We start from the raw sequence: 16,351 nt of genomic DNA, 5'->3' as shown, positions 1-16,351 counted from the left end.
GTATGACCCCATATGTAACATGACACTCCCCTATGAGGTAGCATGACAATAAATGGAAGCATGTATGACAACTTCTTCATGTATGGCAACTTCTCTACATAGTATGGTAATTCACCCAGCTGTAGTATGGCAATCCGGAACATGTGGGCAACTTCCCCTTTTCTGAGCATGACAATTGTCTCTTTGTTGTAGCATGCCGAATCCCTAAAATACAGCGCAATGTTAGGCCAATCCCTGCAACGTATGACTATTCTTTCTGCTATAGCATGACAATTATTTCTTCTTAGCATGGCAAATCTACCCATTATAGAATGAAAAATCCCTGTTATAGCATGGTAAATCCTAAAACGTTCTTGAGAGTCGGTTTTTGAGGGAACACTCTCTAGAGGTGTCATGCGTTCCAATGGATCTCCTAGAGCGAACAATCGTTCGTGATAGGGACACCAGGAATGACAAATTCTCTCCCTGTTGGAGTAGTAATGTTATACATATGACGGAAAATGAGTGGACTATTGGAAGGGAAAATTAAATTGTGAATTTTCGGTACCCGAAATGACTTTTGAAGATGCCTAGTTCGAAACCATAAAAACAGTTGCAACATAACAAGTTAAATAAATTTCGTCGCGGAGGCCTGATACTATGATAAATAGGAAATTATATTCAAGTCCATATGGAAATAAGCTTAGTTGGTAGGATGTACATAATAAGTATGAACGGATGCCCCTGGCCATGCATCGATTCAAGCATATAATATTTTTAAAAATGTGAAATGCATTAAGCTGAACAAAACCAGCATACAGTATACATAAAAATATAATGACTATCAAAATGCATGCGGCCTGCTTTGGGAAGAGCAACATTGTGGAAGTTCAAAGCCAAAAAACCTGCAAAACAACCAAGGATGAATTAGAGCTAAACAATGAACCCAACCAAGGGATTCACCTTGGAGAGCACATCGCTACCTCCCAAGACAATGCGTTCAAGGAAAGAACGTACATTCGCCAACGTGTGGATCAAATCAAGAGCTTTCACTTGAGTGGCCTGCTCAAGACACCAACATACACTAGTTGGACCAACCAGTGAAGAAACTAGTACATCCTCAAGAAGATGGTGATGCATGTACGTTGATGTTGTCTGATCGAGCAATTGAAGGCTAGATTAAAGGTTTTCACCCCCGAAACCATGAATAGACGCCCCTACACCCTACAGAGCGGCGCGGTTTCCCAAGTGCGCAATGGTTTTCCACCATATCTGAGAGTCGGCATATGCAAAATTGCCGGCGTAGATAGCCTCACTATCATCAGTGCAAATTATATAGCTAGTCTACGTAGGCAAGAATTAACTAAAGATACACGAGGTCATTACCTGTCCCCTTGCAAGGTGTCAGTGTCAGGTTTGACATACACTTTCCAAGCCAGAGCGGCCAGTTTGCAAAGTCAGCAAATGGACTGTGTGTACGGCCAGGTTTGGCATACACGTTCTAACAGTCGCCGTCGTGGCTAGCTGTCCGTTGGATCGCTGCAAAATTTGCAAGTACTCCCTCCGTTCCGATTTACTCGTCGTGGTTTTAGTTCAAATTTGAACTAAAACCACGACGAGTAAATCGGAACGGAGGGTGTAGCAAACTGACACGGTTGCATGCTCACACATTTCAGTAAGAACAAGCTGTGGACCAGGCTGGCTGGCTTTGAAGATTCTACTGTCCTTAATTAGATACTTTTTTTAAACAAGTTAATTAGGATACTTGATGACACTGTTACAAGGTATTTTGTTCACTTTATGTATAGCCAGCAAGAGAGCCAATAAACATCGTACCGAGTCTTTCTCTAGCACACTGGGACAAGGTAAAACTTTTCCTTTGTGTAAGCAGTTCAGTTCTTCGTGTGCAGCACAAGAAATTCGATTCTGGACATGCATCGTGTGACGTTGCATATTCTGATCCTTGGTCGATCCCACGGGGTGAGGGCGCGGAGATGCGCGCGGCGACGAGATTAGTGCGTTGTTTAATCGCAGCAGCTGCTGCTGCCATGATTCCGTCAGATGCAATAATACATTCTTTCCGGGTAGACAATGTTAATTGCACTTAACCTACAGCTAAGAGTTGTGGTGTGTTTATTCCCATCCCAGTGTCAACTCTGCTGTAGCAAATGAATGTGAGCGCGTCTCGCTATAAATACCAAACTGATACGAGATTCAAATCACAAGCCATACTACCACATCACCATTAGTCCATTACTACATTGAAGCCGAGCTCAAGAGCAGCAGCAACAACCACCATTAGTTGCGTTTAGTTGTCAGGAAAGATGGAGGTGCAGGCCGGCACGCATGGCGACACCGCCACGAGCAAGTTCACGCTGCCTGTGGACTCCGAGCACAAGGCCAAGTCCATCAGGCTCTTCTCCTTCGCCAACCCGCACATGCGCACGTTCCACCTCTCCTGGATCTCCTTCTTCACCTGCTTTGTGTCCACCTTCGCCGCCGCGCCGTTAGTGCCCATCATCCGCGACAACCTCAACCTCGCCAAGGCCGACATCGGCAATGCCGGTGTGGCGTCCGTGTCCGGGTCCATCTTCTCCAGGCTTGCCATGGGGGCCGTGTGCGATCTCCTCGGCCCGCGTTATGGATGTGCCTTCCTCGTCATGCTCTCCGCACCGACTGTATTTTGCATGGCGGTCATCGACGACGCGTCGGGGTACATCGCTGTTCGTTTCCTCATCGGCTTCTCGCTTGCCACCTTTGTGTCATGCCAGTATTGGATGAGCACCATGTTCAACAGCAAGATCATCGGCACGGTGAACGGCCTAGCGGCTGGGTGGGGCAACATGGGTGGTGGCGCCACACAGCTCATCATGCCACTCGTTTTCCATGCCATCCAAAAGTGTGGTGCCACGCCCTTTGTAGCATGGCGAATTGCCTACTTCGTGCCAGGAATGATGCACATCGTGATGGGCTTGCTGGTGCTCACCCTGGGGCAAGATCTCCCTGATGGAAACCTTGCGAGCCTCCAAAAGAAGGGAGACATGGCCAAGGACAAGTTCTCCAAGGTCCTTTGGGGCGCCGTTACCAACTACCGGACATGGATCTTCGTCCTCCTCTATGGCTACTGCATGGGCGTCGAGCTCACCACCGACAACGTCATCGCCGAGTACTACTACGACCACTTCCACCTTGACCTTCGCGCTGCCGGCACCATCGCTGCCTGCTTTGGCATGGCAAACATCGTCGCGCGTCCTATGGGTGGCTACCTCTCTGACCTTGGTGCCCGCTACTTTGGCATGCGTGCTCGTCTCTGGAACATCTGGATCCTCCAGACCGCTGGTGGTGCTTTCTGCATCTGGCTCGGTCGTGCATCGGCCCTCCCTGCCTCAGTCACAGCCATGGTGCTCTTCTCCATTTGCGCGCAAGCAGCCTGTGGTGCTGTCTTTGGCGTCGCGCCCTTCGTTTCCAGGCGTTCCCTTGGTATCATCTCCGGGCTTACCGGCGCAGGTGGGAACGTGGGTGCGGGGCTCACACAACTTCTGTTTTTCACTTCATCTCAATACTCCACTGGTAGGGGTCTTGAGTACATGGGAATCATGATCATGGCATGCACTCTTCCTGTCACCCTCGTGCACTTCCCACAGTGGGGCTCCATGTTCTTTCCGGCCAGCGCAGACGCCACGGAGGAGGAGTACTACGGCTCCGAGTGGTCGGAGGAGGAGAAGAGAAACGGCCTCCATATCGCAGGCCAAAAATTCGCCGAGAACTCCCGCTCCGAGCGTGGCAGGCGCAACGTCATCCTTGCTACATCTGCAACGCCACCAAACAACACGCCCCAACATGTGTAGGGCACAAGTTTTGTTTTCTACCTTCGAAGCATACATTTACGTATATACATGCCTTACATATGTATGGCTGCAATCCAACGTGATTAATAAGTTGTATGGGGATTTACCTTTCTGCTAAACACTAGGTTCCATGCACACATGCATGCGAACGAGGGTATATGTACTATCAAATTCGGTCCGGAATTACATGAACAATTTGAAATTTTCTGTACTTTCGGTTCTTCCACCAAGGAAATTTAAATACTTGGAGTTACGTAGCCAGAATGTTCGAGCAGGTCTATAGTCACGGTGAAAGTCTAAACTAAACCAAGTGAGCAAACTGCAAATATACGAATATGTACAAAGTAAATTTTACTGTCCCAACTATTCCTCATGGATGTTTGGCTCTACCTGACTCCTAAAGTCATGAGACTATTTTAAAAAAGTTTGAATTGATGTGACTGAAATATGGTAGCCACGCCAGCTAATTGATTGTAATGACCAAGTCAAACAATTTTGTTAGTAAAATTCTCGCACTTGGTTTTTAAATAACTACCTTCTTCCTATTCGGCATTCGCTAGGGGCAAGCTAGATCCAGTGATGATGCATAGATAAATGGCGATATGCGACAATCCCGGTAGAGACGAGGGCGTAATGAGGTAGTAGTACGCCATGAGAGACTGGGGGATATGAATTGTGAAAAGGGAGTAGGAGCAGTTGTGTGTGAAGAGATGGGACCTCTAAAATATGAGACGGAAACCCCTAAAATATAAAGTGTAGTTTGATTGTCCAAATATACACTTTAACCAATAATTACTTCAAAGGTACACTGTTTATTTTACATATATATAGACATTATTAGATTTTTATTCAATTGCACTTTTTCGTATGATTGTGATTTTATAATGATTGACTAAATTTTATTAGTGGAGATGGGGAAATTAGCTCAGTTTTTGTAGCCCATCCGTAGAATGTAGCATTTTTTTTCTTTTTTATTAGTAGCAACTGGTTGACGTTGCCATGTTCCGTACATACGTACTACCTCATGTTGTTGGAGTCCTTATCATTTGCCGTGTCCGCTGATCATGTGCATATCCGTTGGTCCACCGAACTTATCTTGTGAGCTCCAAATGGATAGCCTGCTAGTAGCGTGTATATATGCTCGAATGGAAGTCAATCAAACCTGTAAGTAGCACACATTTTATTAGTTCTTGACAAAAGAATTTAGTTTTGAATACGAAAAGAAAAATCAAGTTTCTGACCTCTGCATCGAGATGCTCACAACCTCACGAGTACATTAAAAATCTTGAGAAAGCACCCGGTGAAAAATGTTTTGCTATCAAAAGAAGAAAAGATCTCCATAAACAAGAACATATCCTAGCTCGCTGCCCTAATGTGAAGACTAGGCCGACGTCCATGTTAAGTAAAGAGGATAACTAGTATCTGCATAAATGGGTTCATATCTGAGAGCAAATTTAACCATGTCAGATATTGAACGTTCATTGGTCGAACTGAACTGAATCTTGAAATGTGAGGATACTAGTGTTGAATTTGTGGACAAAATGTTTAAGCTAAGACAGAGGCTGGAGGCCATGCCGGAAGAGCAATAGCATTAGCTGCATAGTTTGCCGTTTGCTCGATTCAGCAGAGGTAACATTTTGAGTTTTCTTTATGTAGAAGTCCACTTATTGACCCATATGTACAACATTAAAATTTTATATTCAGACTTAGAGTGGAAGAGGCGCATGAGTTCAATAAAGATTTATGATTAGAGTCAATTTCTTTTTTTTAAATAGGGTCAATAAGAGAAGTGTCACCATAAATTAGCAACTATATATCAATCAACAAGGAATTTCTTGTCACAGCTAGACAGCTTGATGCTTGGAAATTAGTCGACAACCACAACATAGAATGAAATACTACTACAAGTGCCGACCACACAAGAACCATTCAAAAGAAACATATGTACGTTTCTGCTAGCAAGCTTTCGTGGTAGCCCAAGGTTCATGAAAGCGTCCTTGATTAAACAAATAAAAGTATGGTCAGGTACTTCTTGAAGCTGATCAACCCACTTCGAATTGTTTATCACCATCGACAATGATATTTCATTATAAAAATCAGCTAGATAATTAACCAGGTCATTAAGTGGGCAACAATAAAACAGGTCGGCTTGGATATGGGCAGCTCTATAATGGACTTTACAATTTATATATGTTCATATATCTTGCTTTTTGCTAGATCGGGAGAATTAACTTACATTAATAGCCCACATACGAGTGCCAAATACAAATACGTAATGAATATATATGAGTCTTAAACTCGCATGTTCAGTCACATGGATATTTGTTCAATGTAATATATATTGCCAAAGTGGTTGGACCCTTCCCTGGACCCTGCGCAAGCCGGAGCTACATGCACCAGGTTGCCCTTTTAATATATATTGCCAAAAAAATTCCATAACTATCCCGTGCATATGTGAGGTGCTTTATTTGTTGATAAAAGAAAATAAATACTAGGATGGTTGGTTGAGCTTAATATTTCCAAATTACGTGTCTTAATTTTAAGTGTTGATATATATTTAATATTGAAGTTTTGTGACTAATAATTTTTCAAGGATTACAACAAGAGGGGATGACCACATGGCTAGTAGCTAAATACTCCTACCATTCCAAAAGTGAACACACATTTCAAAAATCATGTTTGACCATATGTGACCAAGGAATGTAGGTTATGTGCCACCTGATTTTGGTTTCACATGATTCATATGTTTATGGTGTAATTTATGATAAAAGTTAAATCTAAAATTGTGTGCACAACCTTATAAACAAGGATGAAGGGAGTACCTGCTAGGCCCTTTAATTTTGAATCAGCTTTTGAAATATCTTGTGAACAAAGTTCAGGAGGTTGTGGTTGCTAGCAAGGACATATTTTTTTTCCTTCAAAAACAACATCGGCTTGAAAGTTGTATTTTCATGATTCCTGGCACTTAACACTAATTGCATCTTCTATATACAAAAGAGTAACTAAAAGTATATATTGTAGTTGAGAATACATCCTTGTCTCCCTCGAAAAGCCAAACCACTCTTTCAAGAAGCCCTAATGCTAGTCTACCCTCCTGCTATCACATAATCAGCATGCATACACTAGTAGAAAAAGGGTCAAATGTGAGACACATTAGTCCCGGTTTGTAACAAAACCGGCACTAATGTGTCCATTAGTGCCGGTTCCAACGGCTAGGCGGGAGGAGCTCTTTAGTACCGGTTCATGGCGAACCTTTAGCACCACGAACCGGTACTAAAGAAAGTGGTGGCAGGATGTTGTCAGAGTGGGGCCCTTGCAGCACCTTTAGTACCGGTTCGTGGCACGAACCGGTACTAAAGGTCATCCTATATAAACCCTTCGTCCACCCGCACTCTGTTCTTCCCCCTTTCCCCTCTCCCTCTCCTCTGTTCTTCCCTTCTTCCTCTCGAGTTCATCACAAAATTTACCCTAAATTTATCAAGATTTGCAGGCCCTCATCCATTCAAATGATCACCAAGGTTAGCAACTTTGTCCTTTCATCTCTCATTGCTAGATTAGCTCTTGCATTGGTTTATATAGTGATTAATTGTGGGTTTTAGTAATTTGGGAGGAGCCCACTCGTTCCAACGGCTAGCCTTTAGCACCGGTTCGTGGCTAACCTTTAGCACCGGTTCGTGCCACGAACCGGTACTAATGAGGATGGTGGCAGGATGTTGTCAGTCTGGGCCCCCTCCAGCACCTTTAGTACCGGTTCGTGCCACGAACCGGTACTATAGGTCCTCCTGCATATAAACCCTTCGTCCAGCTCGCTCTGTTCTTCCCCCTTTCCCCTCTCCTCTCCTCTCTGTTCTTCCTCTTCTCCCCTCGAGCTCATCACACATTTTGCCCAAAATTTGTCAAGATTTGAAGGCCCCCATCCATTCAAGTGATCACAAAGGTTAGCAACTTTGTCCTTTCATCTCTCATTGCTAGATTAGCTCTTGCATTGGTTCATATAGTTATTAATTTGTGAGTTTAGTAATTTGGGAGGAAATATATATATATGTGCTAGTATTTGATTTATATGCAATTTGAGGTCAAAATAACACTTAGTTTGCATATGTAGGTGTGGTTTACTTAATGCCTTCTAAATCTCTGTCGTAACCACCGTCGATCGCCCGCACCGTCCCGTCGTCGGCACCACCTTGTGGTGAGCCTCTTGTTCATGAAATTTTATATAAAAATTGATGTTTCTGTGATTTGGATATATAGTTACTCGTATAATAATTATCTTACCCGTACGTTGTTTGTTATACATAGTGCCATGGTTTTGATATCCGTCCCCGTCGGCCCTCGTCCTTGTTATGATTCGGATGTGGTATATTCTCTTTTAAAACTATTTATTGCATTTCGTGTTTATGACAAATTATGCCCATCAAGTTGACATAGATATTTTTATCTAGGAGGTATGTGAACCGGAAATTCCAACCGACCCTATTGTCGAGAGGTTAAATTTAGTTGAAAGAGAAAACGAGTACTTGAAAGAAAAATTGAAAAGAATTGAGGGGGAGAAGATGGAATTGGAGTTGCATGTTGCTGATGTCGTCGATGATCACAAGATCAAAATGGAGAAAATGCGCTTGAAGATTAGAAAGATTAGAAAATATGCCATCGATAGTGAGGCTTGGTATCATTATGTTGTTGGATCAATTGTTACCTTAGTTGCGATCTTGATTGCATTTGTTGTTACATTTAAATGCTTTAGCTAGAGAGTTATTTGTTTGTTGCATTTAAGTGTTGTATGAACTTTATGTATGAACTTGTATTAATTTGGTCTATTCGTTGTTGTGTAATGAAGATGAGCCGGCAATGGATGTACGATGACCGATGCTCTCCCCAGTTCGTTGAGGGCGTGCATACTTTTCTGCTTGCGGCTGAGGCAAACAAGCGGGCGGATGGTTTTATGCCTTGTCCATGTGCTGGCTGTAAGAATAGTCGCAATTACTCTACATCAAGAACCATTCACGTCCACCTGTTTGAGTCCGGTTTCATGGCCCACTATAATGTTTGGACCAAGCACGGAGAAAGAGGGGTTATGATGGAAGACAATGAAGAAGAAGAGGACGACGATAGCTATCCTGGCCATGGGTTCCCTGAATACGATGATACAACAATGGGGGAAGAAGCTGAGCCGGTAATGCGGGAAGAAGCTGAGCCGGCAATGCGGGAAGAAGCTGAAGAAGAGGCATCAGATGAGCCTGTTGATGATCTAGGTCGGGCCATTGTAGATGCAAAGAGAAACTGCGCAAGTTATTTGGAGAAGGAAAAGTTGCAGCGCATGTTAGAGGATCACAAAAAATTGTTGTACCCGAATTGCGTAGGTGACAAGAAAAAGCTGGGCACCACACTGGAATTGCTGCAATGGAAGGCAGAGAATGGTATATCTGACAAGGGATTTGAAAAGTTGCTGGTAATGATAAAGGAAATGCTTCCAAAGGACAACGAATTGCCCGAGAGTACGTACGAAGCAAAGAAAGTTGTCTGCCCTCTAGGGTTAGAGGTGCAGAAGATACATGCATGCCCTAATGATTGCATCCTCTACCGCGGTGAGTACGAGGATTTGAACGCTTGCCCGGTATGTGGTGCATTGCGCTATAAGATCAGCCGCGATGACCCTGGTGATGTCGAGGGCGAGCGCCCCAGGAAGAAGATTCCTGCCAAGGTGATGTTGTATTCTCCTATAATACCACAGTTGAAACGTTTGTTCCAAAACAAAGAGCATGCCAAGGCGATGCGATGGCACAGAGAAGACCGTAAGAAAGACGAAAAGTTGAGAGTATCCGCTGACGGGTCGCAGTGGAGAAAAATCGAAAGAAAGTACGGGAAGGAGTTTGCAGATGACGCAAGGAGCGTATGGTTTGGTCTAAGCGCAGATGGCATTAATCCTTTTGGGGAGCAGAGCAGCAACCATAGCACCTGGCCTGTGACTCTATGTTTGTATAACCTTCCTCCTTGGTTGTGCATGAAGCGGAAGTTCATTACGATGCCAGTGCTCATCCAAGGCCCTAAGCAACCCGGCAACGACATTGATGTGTACCTAAGGCCATTAGTTGAAAAACTCTTACAACTGTGGAATGGAACAGGTGTACGTACGTGGGATGAGCACATGGGGGAAGAATTTGACCTAAAGGCGTTGTTGTTCGTGACCATCAATGATTGGCCTGCTCTCAGTAACCTTTCAGGACAGACAAACACGGGATACCGCGGATGCACGCACTGTTTGGATGATACCGACAGTATATATTTGAATAGTTGTAAGCAGGATGTGTACCTGGGACATCGTCGATTTCTTCCGAGCAGGCATCCCGTAAGAAAGAAAGGCAAGCATTTCAAAGGTGAGGCGGATCACCGGACGAAGCCTCGCCACCGTACTGGTGCTGATGTACATGATATGGTCAAGGATTTGATGGTGATATTTGGAAAGGGTCCTGGCGGACAACCTGTTCCGAAGGACGCTGACGGACGCGCACCCATGTGGAAGAAGAAATCTATATTTTGGGACCTGCCATATTGGAAAGACCTAGAGGTCCGCTCCGCAATCGACGTGATGCACGTGACGAAGAATCTTTGCGTGACCCTGCTTGGCTTCTTGGGCGTGTATGGGAAGACAAAAGATACACCTGAGGCACGGGAGGACCAGCAACATATGCACGGAGAAGACGGCATACATCAGGGTCATGCAAGCTACGCTCTTACCAAAGAAGAGAAGGAAATCTTCTTTGAATGCCTGCTCAGTATTAAGGTACTGTCTGGCTTCTCGTCGAATATAAAGGGAATAATAAACATGGCAGAGAAAAAGTTCCAGAACCTAAAGTCTCATGACTGCCACGTGATTATGACGCAACTGCTTCCGGTTGCATTGAGGGGCTCTACCGGAAAACGTTTGATTAGCCATTGTGAAGCTATGTGCATTTCTCAATGCAATCTCTCAGAAGGTAATCGATCCAGAAATCATACCAAGGTTACAGAATGATTTGGTGCAATGTCTTGTCAGTTTCGAGTTGGTGTTCCCACCATCCTTCTTCAACATCATGACGCACGTCCTTGTTCACCTATGCGAAGAGATTAACGTTTTGGGTCCTGTATTTCTACACAATATGTTCCCCTTTGAGAGGTTCATGGGAGTCTTAAAGAAATATGTTCATAACCGTGCTAGGCCAGAAGGAAGCATCTCCAAGGGCCATCAAAATGAGGAGGTCATTGAGTTTTTTATTGACTTTATTCTTGACCTTAAGCCGATTGGTGTTCCTAAATCGCGGCATAAGGGCAGACTGGATGGAAAAGGCACGCTAGGAGGGGAACAAATAATATGTATGGACGGACATTCTCTCACTGGAGCATACTACACAGTTCTACAGAATTCCGCCTTGGTGGCTCCGTATATGGATGAACACAAGAATTTGCTACGCTCCAAACACCCGGAGCGGTCTGATGACTGGATTACACGTGAACAAACCAGGAGTTTCGCCAGCTGGTTGCAGACACGTACCATGCATGACACCTCTATTGAAGATGACCTATACTTGCTGTCCCAGTTACCATCTTCGAATATAATGACTTTCAAAGGGTACGAGATAAATGGTAATACATTTTACACGATCGCCCAAGATAAGAAGAGCACCAACCAAAACAGTGGTGTCCGCTTTGATGCAGAAACCAAGACGAGAAAGGAAACATATTATGGTTATATACAGGACATATGGGAACTTGACTATCGACGTGGTTTAAAGGTCCCTTTGTTTTGGTGTAAATGGGTCAATATGACACGAGGCGGGGTAACGGAAGACCCGAAGTACGGAATGACAATAGTGGATCTCAACAATCTTGCGTATGCAGACGAACCAATCGTCCTAGCCAATGATGTGGCACAGGTTTTCTATGTGAAGGACATGTCTACCAAGCCAAGAAAAAGAAAATATAAGAAAGCGAATGCATCGTACGATGAGCCAAAGCGGCACATAGTTCTTTCTGGGAAGAGAAACATCGTGGGAGTGGATGACAAGATAGACAAGTCAGAAGATTATGAAAAGTTTGATGAAATTGCTCCATTCACAGTGAATATTGACCCGAGCATCCCGTTAAATGATGAAGATTTTCCATGGTTACGGCGCAAAGGGACACACGCGAAGAAAAAGTTTCACACCCAAAGATCTGGGATGTGATCGGCTTCACTATCATCACTTTCTTCTGTGTTTCACACCCAGAGGGGAATCTCTGTAATAGTTAGGGTAGTTATGTGTTTTGGCAAACGTGAAGAAATTTTGTGTGCAAACAAATTCTTTCATGCCTTTATTGATTTTTAAAGTTAAGTTATTCACAAACTGGTGATTCACACTAATTTCAAATGATTCAAAATTTAAACTATTCAAATTTGAAAACTACGGGCACTAACAAAAAGTTTGTAATTTTTTGTACCTAAAGCAAAAATATTCACAAAGAAACTCTAAATACACAAAAAAACACAAAAATAAATAAAGCAAAAAAAATAAAAAAAAGCCCGCCTACTAGGCCAGAGCGGCCTGCATATGACTAGAAACCCAACCTGTTGTTGGGCCAGGATGCAGGCCCCCAAAGGCCAAGTGGGCCCACAGGGCAGCAAAGAACACGTAGGCCTAGTAGGCCTGCTTTGGAGAGGAGCTCGAGAGAGCGACCGCAAGGGGGTTTATAAACCAGTGCGGTCGCCCCTCGGCTAGCTAGGTGGGACTAAACTTGCCGCACCGCACCTGCGCCAGCGCACCCCCTTTAGTACCGGGTCGTGGCGAAGAGTCAAATGTGAAGCACAATAGTGCCGGTTGGAATTTTAGCCGGCACTAATGTGTACACTAGTGCCGGTTCGTGGCGGCGGTCAATAGCACCGGTTCGTGACGAACCTTTAGTACCGGTTCATGCCATGAACCGGTACTAAAGAGGCTGTGTCAGCCTCCGGTCAGGCTATGGCCCCACCATCACCATTTAGTGTCGGTTTGTACCACGAACCGGTACTAATGAGGTTGTGTCAGGTAAGGCTGGGGCCCCACGAGCACCTTTAGTACCGGTTCATGGATGAACCAGACGTAAGCTGTTTTTTAGTCCCACCTCACGAAGTGAGAGGGGCTAGGAGCGGTTTATAAGCCCTGAGTGCAGAGACGATGAAGAAGAGGCTCAATGCTCACGTTGCTTAGCTTCAAGCCTTTAGGAATACGGTAGATTGCACGCAGCTATGCGCAGTGCAGTTTACACTATTCCGAAAGGCTTGAAGCAAATTAACGAGCATTGCACCTCTTTTTTATTTTTAATAACTTATTACAACTCCGGACTTCTTCAGTTATGGCAAAAACTAATTGCACGTCGACATTTTTTTTAAGTTATAACTCCAGACTTTGACCATCAAGTTTTGCAGAAAAGAAGAAAAATTATAGCTGAAAAGAAAAAAACTATACAAAAAAACTACTCAGAAATAAATAGAAGAAAATAAATATAGCAGAAAAGAAACAGAAATAAAAAGAAGAAAAAATAAAGCAGAAAAGAAAAAAATTATATTTGCTATTTTTCAATCGTTTACAAAATGACCATGAAATTGAAAATCACTACAAAATGAACTCTGAAAATGTTGAATTTTGGCAAACTAGATGAAAAACTACTCACAAATAAATAGAAGAAAATAAATATAACAGAAAACAAAAAACTATAAAAAAACTACGCAAAAATAAATAGAGGAAAATAAAGCAGAAAAGAAAAAACTATAAAAAAACTGGGGCGCTGACCTGTGGGCCTGATAGGCCACAGGTGTGTAATTACAGGCCTTAAAGGCCCAGCAGACTCACAGGGCAGCGCGCAGAATTTAGGCCCACAAGCCTGCTATATAGAGGAGTTCGAAGTGGTAGCCGCGGCTGGGTTTATAAACCAGTGCGGCTGCCCTTCGCCCGGCGAGGTGGGACTAAACATTGGGGTGGCAGCGCGAGGCCTTTAGTACCGGTTGAAACCACCAACCGGTACTAAATGAGGGGCCTTTAGTACCGGTTTGTGCCACCACCCGGTACTAAAGGGGGTCGCTTCCCGCCGCTTGGGCTGGCCAAAACTGGCCTTTAGTACCGGTTGGTGGCTCCAACCGGTACTAAAGGCCTCTCCTATATATATAACACTTGCGAAAATTTCATTCTCCCTCTGTTTCTTCCTCTGTTTCCCATTGAAGCACTGCCCGTGCGCCCCGATCGATCGACGCCGTCGCCGTCGCTGCCCCCGGGCCCGTCCCTGTCGCGCCGTCCCCGCGTCGCCGCCCCCGCGTCACGCCCCGGCCCGTCACCGCCCCCGGCCGTCGCCTCGCCGTCGCCGTCGCCCCGCTGTGAGCTCTCCCCCTCTAACCCCTCTCCCTCGCCCCCGGCGGCCATCATGGGCGCCGCCCCTCCCCGAGCCCATACACACACACACAAGCATGATGAACACACACACACACGTACATATGTATGAATTAATGCATGTATATATTAGTATATACGTATTTTGTATGTTTAATTAGTTTAGATTATTTAGATTATTATTTTTTCACTATCATATATGTATGAATGCATGTTAGATGGATATAATTAGTGTTTAATTAGTATGGAATTTTTTTATATAATGTTGTTTTTCAGGTTTTTAATGGATGTATAGAAGTTGTGTTTTCTGTTTTTAGTGTTAGATGCTTAATTAGTATGAAATAGTATATAGATTTTTGACATATGCAATGATAGCGTAATTAGTGTTATATAGAAATGTTAGAAATTTTAGTTATCAAAATCCAATCATTAAAAAAATGTTACTTTTTGCGGGCATATAGCTAGTATTTGTTCTCGACGATGCCCGGCCCGTATCCTCGCCGTCGACCCGTCCGCGACGACGTCCGGCTGACCCATGTCCGGGACTGGGCTCCGCCGGGCTGGCACTGGGAGGTGCTGCCTGGAGGGGCGCGCCACTTGATGAGGAACCTGGCCCCGGGTCCCGTCGTCGACCCTGATCTCGTTTGGTGGCGTTCGCGTGGGCCAGTTTCGGTGCGGTGGGACCCGACCCCGCCGGAGGTGGTACGTCGCCGTGTCAGGGAGGAGGACGAGCACGTCCATCGCTACATGGTTGCGTTAGAAGGCGGCAGGTTCTCCAATACCTGGCAGTTTCTTCGGTAATCTCACTTCAGCTATGATCCTGTGAGGGTTCCTTCTCTTTGGGTGTCCACCGCCCGCGCCGCAGGAACCGCGAGTGTCCTAGATTCTTCTGTAGTATTTGATCTTTAATTAGCTACCTAGCCAGTGATGTACTATTCAATATTATATATTATTCGAGACGATGTATTCGAGATTATATCTATTATTCTAGACGATGTATTCGAGATTATATCTATTATTCGAGACGATGTAATTTGAATACTAAATTGTTTTATATTTCTTTTGGATTAGTTAAATAAAAGCAATGGCAGACAATACCGACAGAGAGGGAGAACAGACCATGTTCGATATGATACGCGGGCCAGATGATGATCAGAATGAAGAAGAAGATTATGACGGCTCCAAATTTCTAAACAACACCAGAGAGGGTGATATGATATTCGATCGCGATGACCGAATTGATGAAGTCATGAACTACGATTATGACGATGACGAAGAACATGTTGATCCTGAAACAACAAAGACCGGCGAGGTATATTTATATAAGCAGGCATCTGGTGATCATCACATGTTTTAAATGACTTGAAGATATATTAACGAATCGATCTTTGTTCTTTCAGTCATCCGGATCGAGCAAATCTTCACGCAAAAGGACGAAATGAGGCCCGAACAAAAAGTTGAAGGAGGGCGTAAAGTACAATATCGAGGCAGTTAGACCTAATGGTGAACAATTAGCGCCTAAGAAGATTGCGGACAAGTTCGTTCGTCAGTGCGGAGTTCTTGTGAAGAACCAACTCCCGATCAAACTTCAAGAATGGAGAGAGCCAGCAAAGCCACGTCCAGATGTTACTTTTGTCGACAAGAATCAAAAAGATCTGCTTTGGGATACTCTCATGGAACATTTCACCCTACCAGATCATTTCACAAAAGCAGATGTGCAGAAAGTTCAGGACGCTGCTCTTAGGAAGATGGCGGTTGCATTCAAGAACCACAAGAATCGTGAATGGGAAAAGTACGTCAAGGGAGGAAGGAAGACTCCAGTATTCAAGGGAACACTAGAGAACCAACGTGCTCATTGGGACGATTTCGTGAAATTCAAGGATTCGGAATTAGCTAAGGAACGGTCGAGAATAAACAGGAAGAATGCCGAAAAAAGGATAAGTTCCATAAGTTGGGGCCAGGTGGCTATGCGGTGGCAATGCCTAAGTGGGATAAGTCTGGAAAGAGATGGAGGATGCAGGTGTCACTCCGGTTACTAAAAGCTGGCCCCCCAGGTGCAGAACTTGGTTCTATGCGCATGGGGGGGAGTTGGACCCGAAGACAGGCAATGTTTCGACGAAGGCAAGTCTGAAGGGAGCTGATGATGCGATA

General features: G+C 44.4%; 1 protein-coding gene across 1 annotated transcript; it reads left to right on the top strand.

Moving 5' to 3' along the window:
• The first annotated feature begins 2,239 nt into the window (after positions 1-2,239).
• On the top strand, positions 2,240-3,983 carry LOC123133266 (high-affinity nitrate transporter 2.1-like). The gene has a single exon (XM_044552776.1). It carries the CDS (start codon positions 2,304-2,306, stop codon positions 3,825-3,827), a length of 1,524 nt encoding a protein of 507 aa, XP_044408711.1. The 5' UTR covers positions 2,240-2,303; the 3' UTR covers positions 3,828-3,983.
• The last annotated feature ends 12,368 nt before the right edge of the window (positions 3,984-16,351 follow it).

This window comes from Triticum aestivum, chromosome 6B (genome assembly GCF_018294505.1).
Source record: "Triticum aestivum cultivar Chinese Spring chromosome 6B, IWGSC CS RefSeq v2.1, whole genome shotgun sequence".
NCBI classification, from domain to species: domain Eukaryota; kingdom Viridiplantae; phylum Streptophyta; class Magnoliopsida; order Poales; family Poaceae; genus Triticum; species Triticum aestivum.
This window is presented reverse-complemented; position numbering and strand designations above follow the sequence as displayed.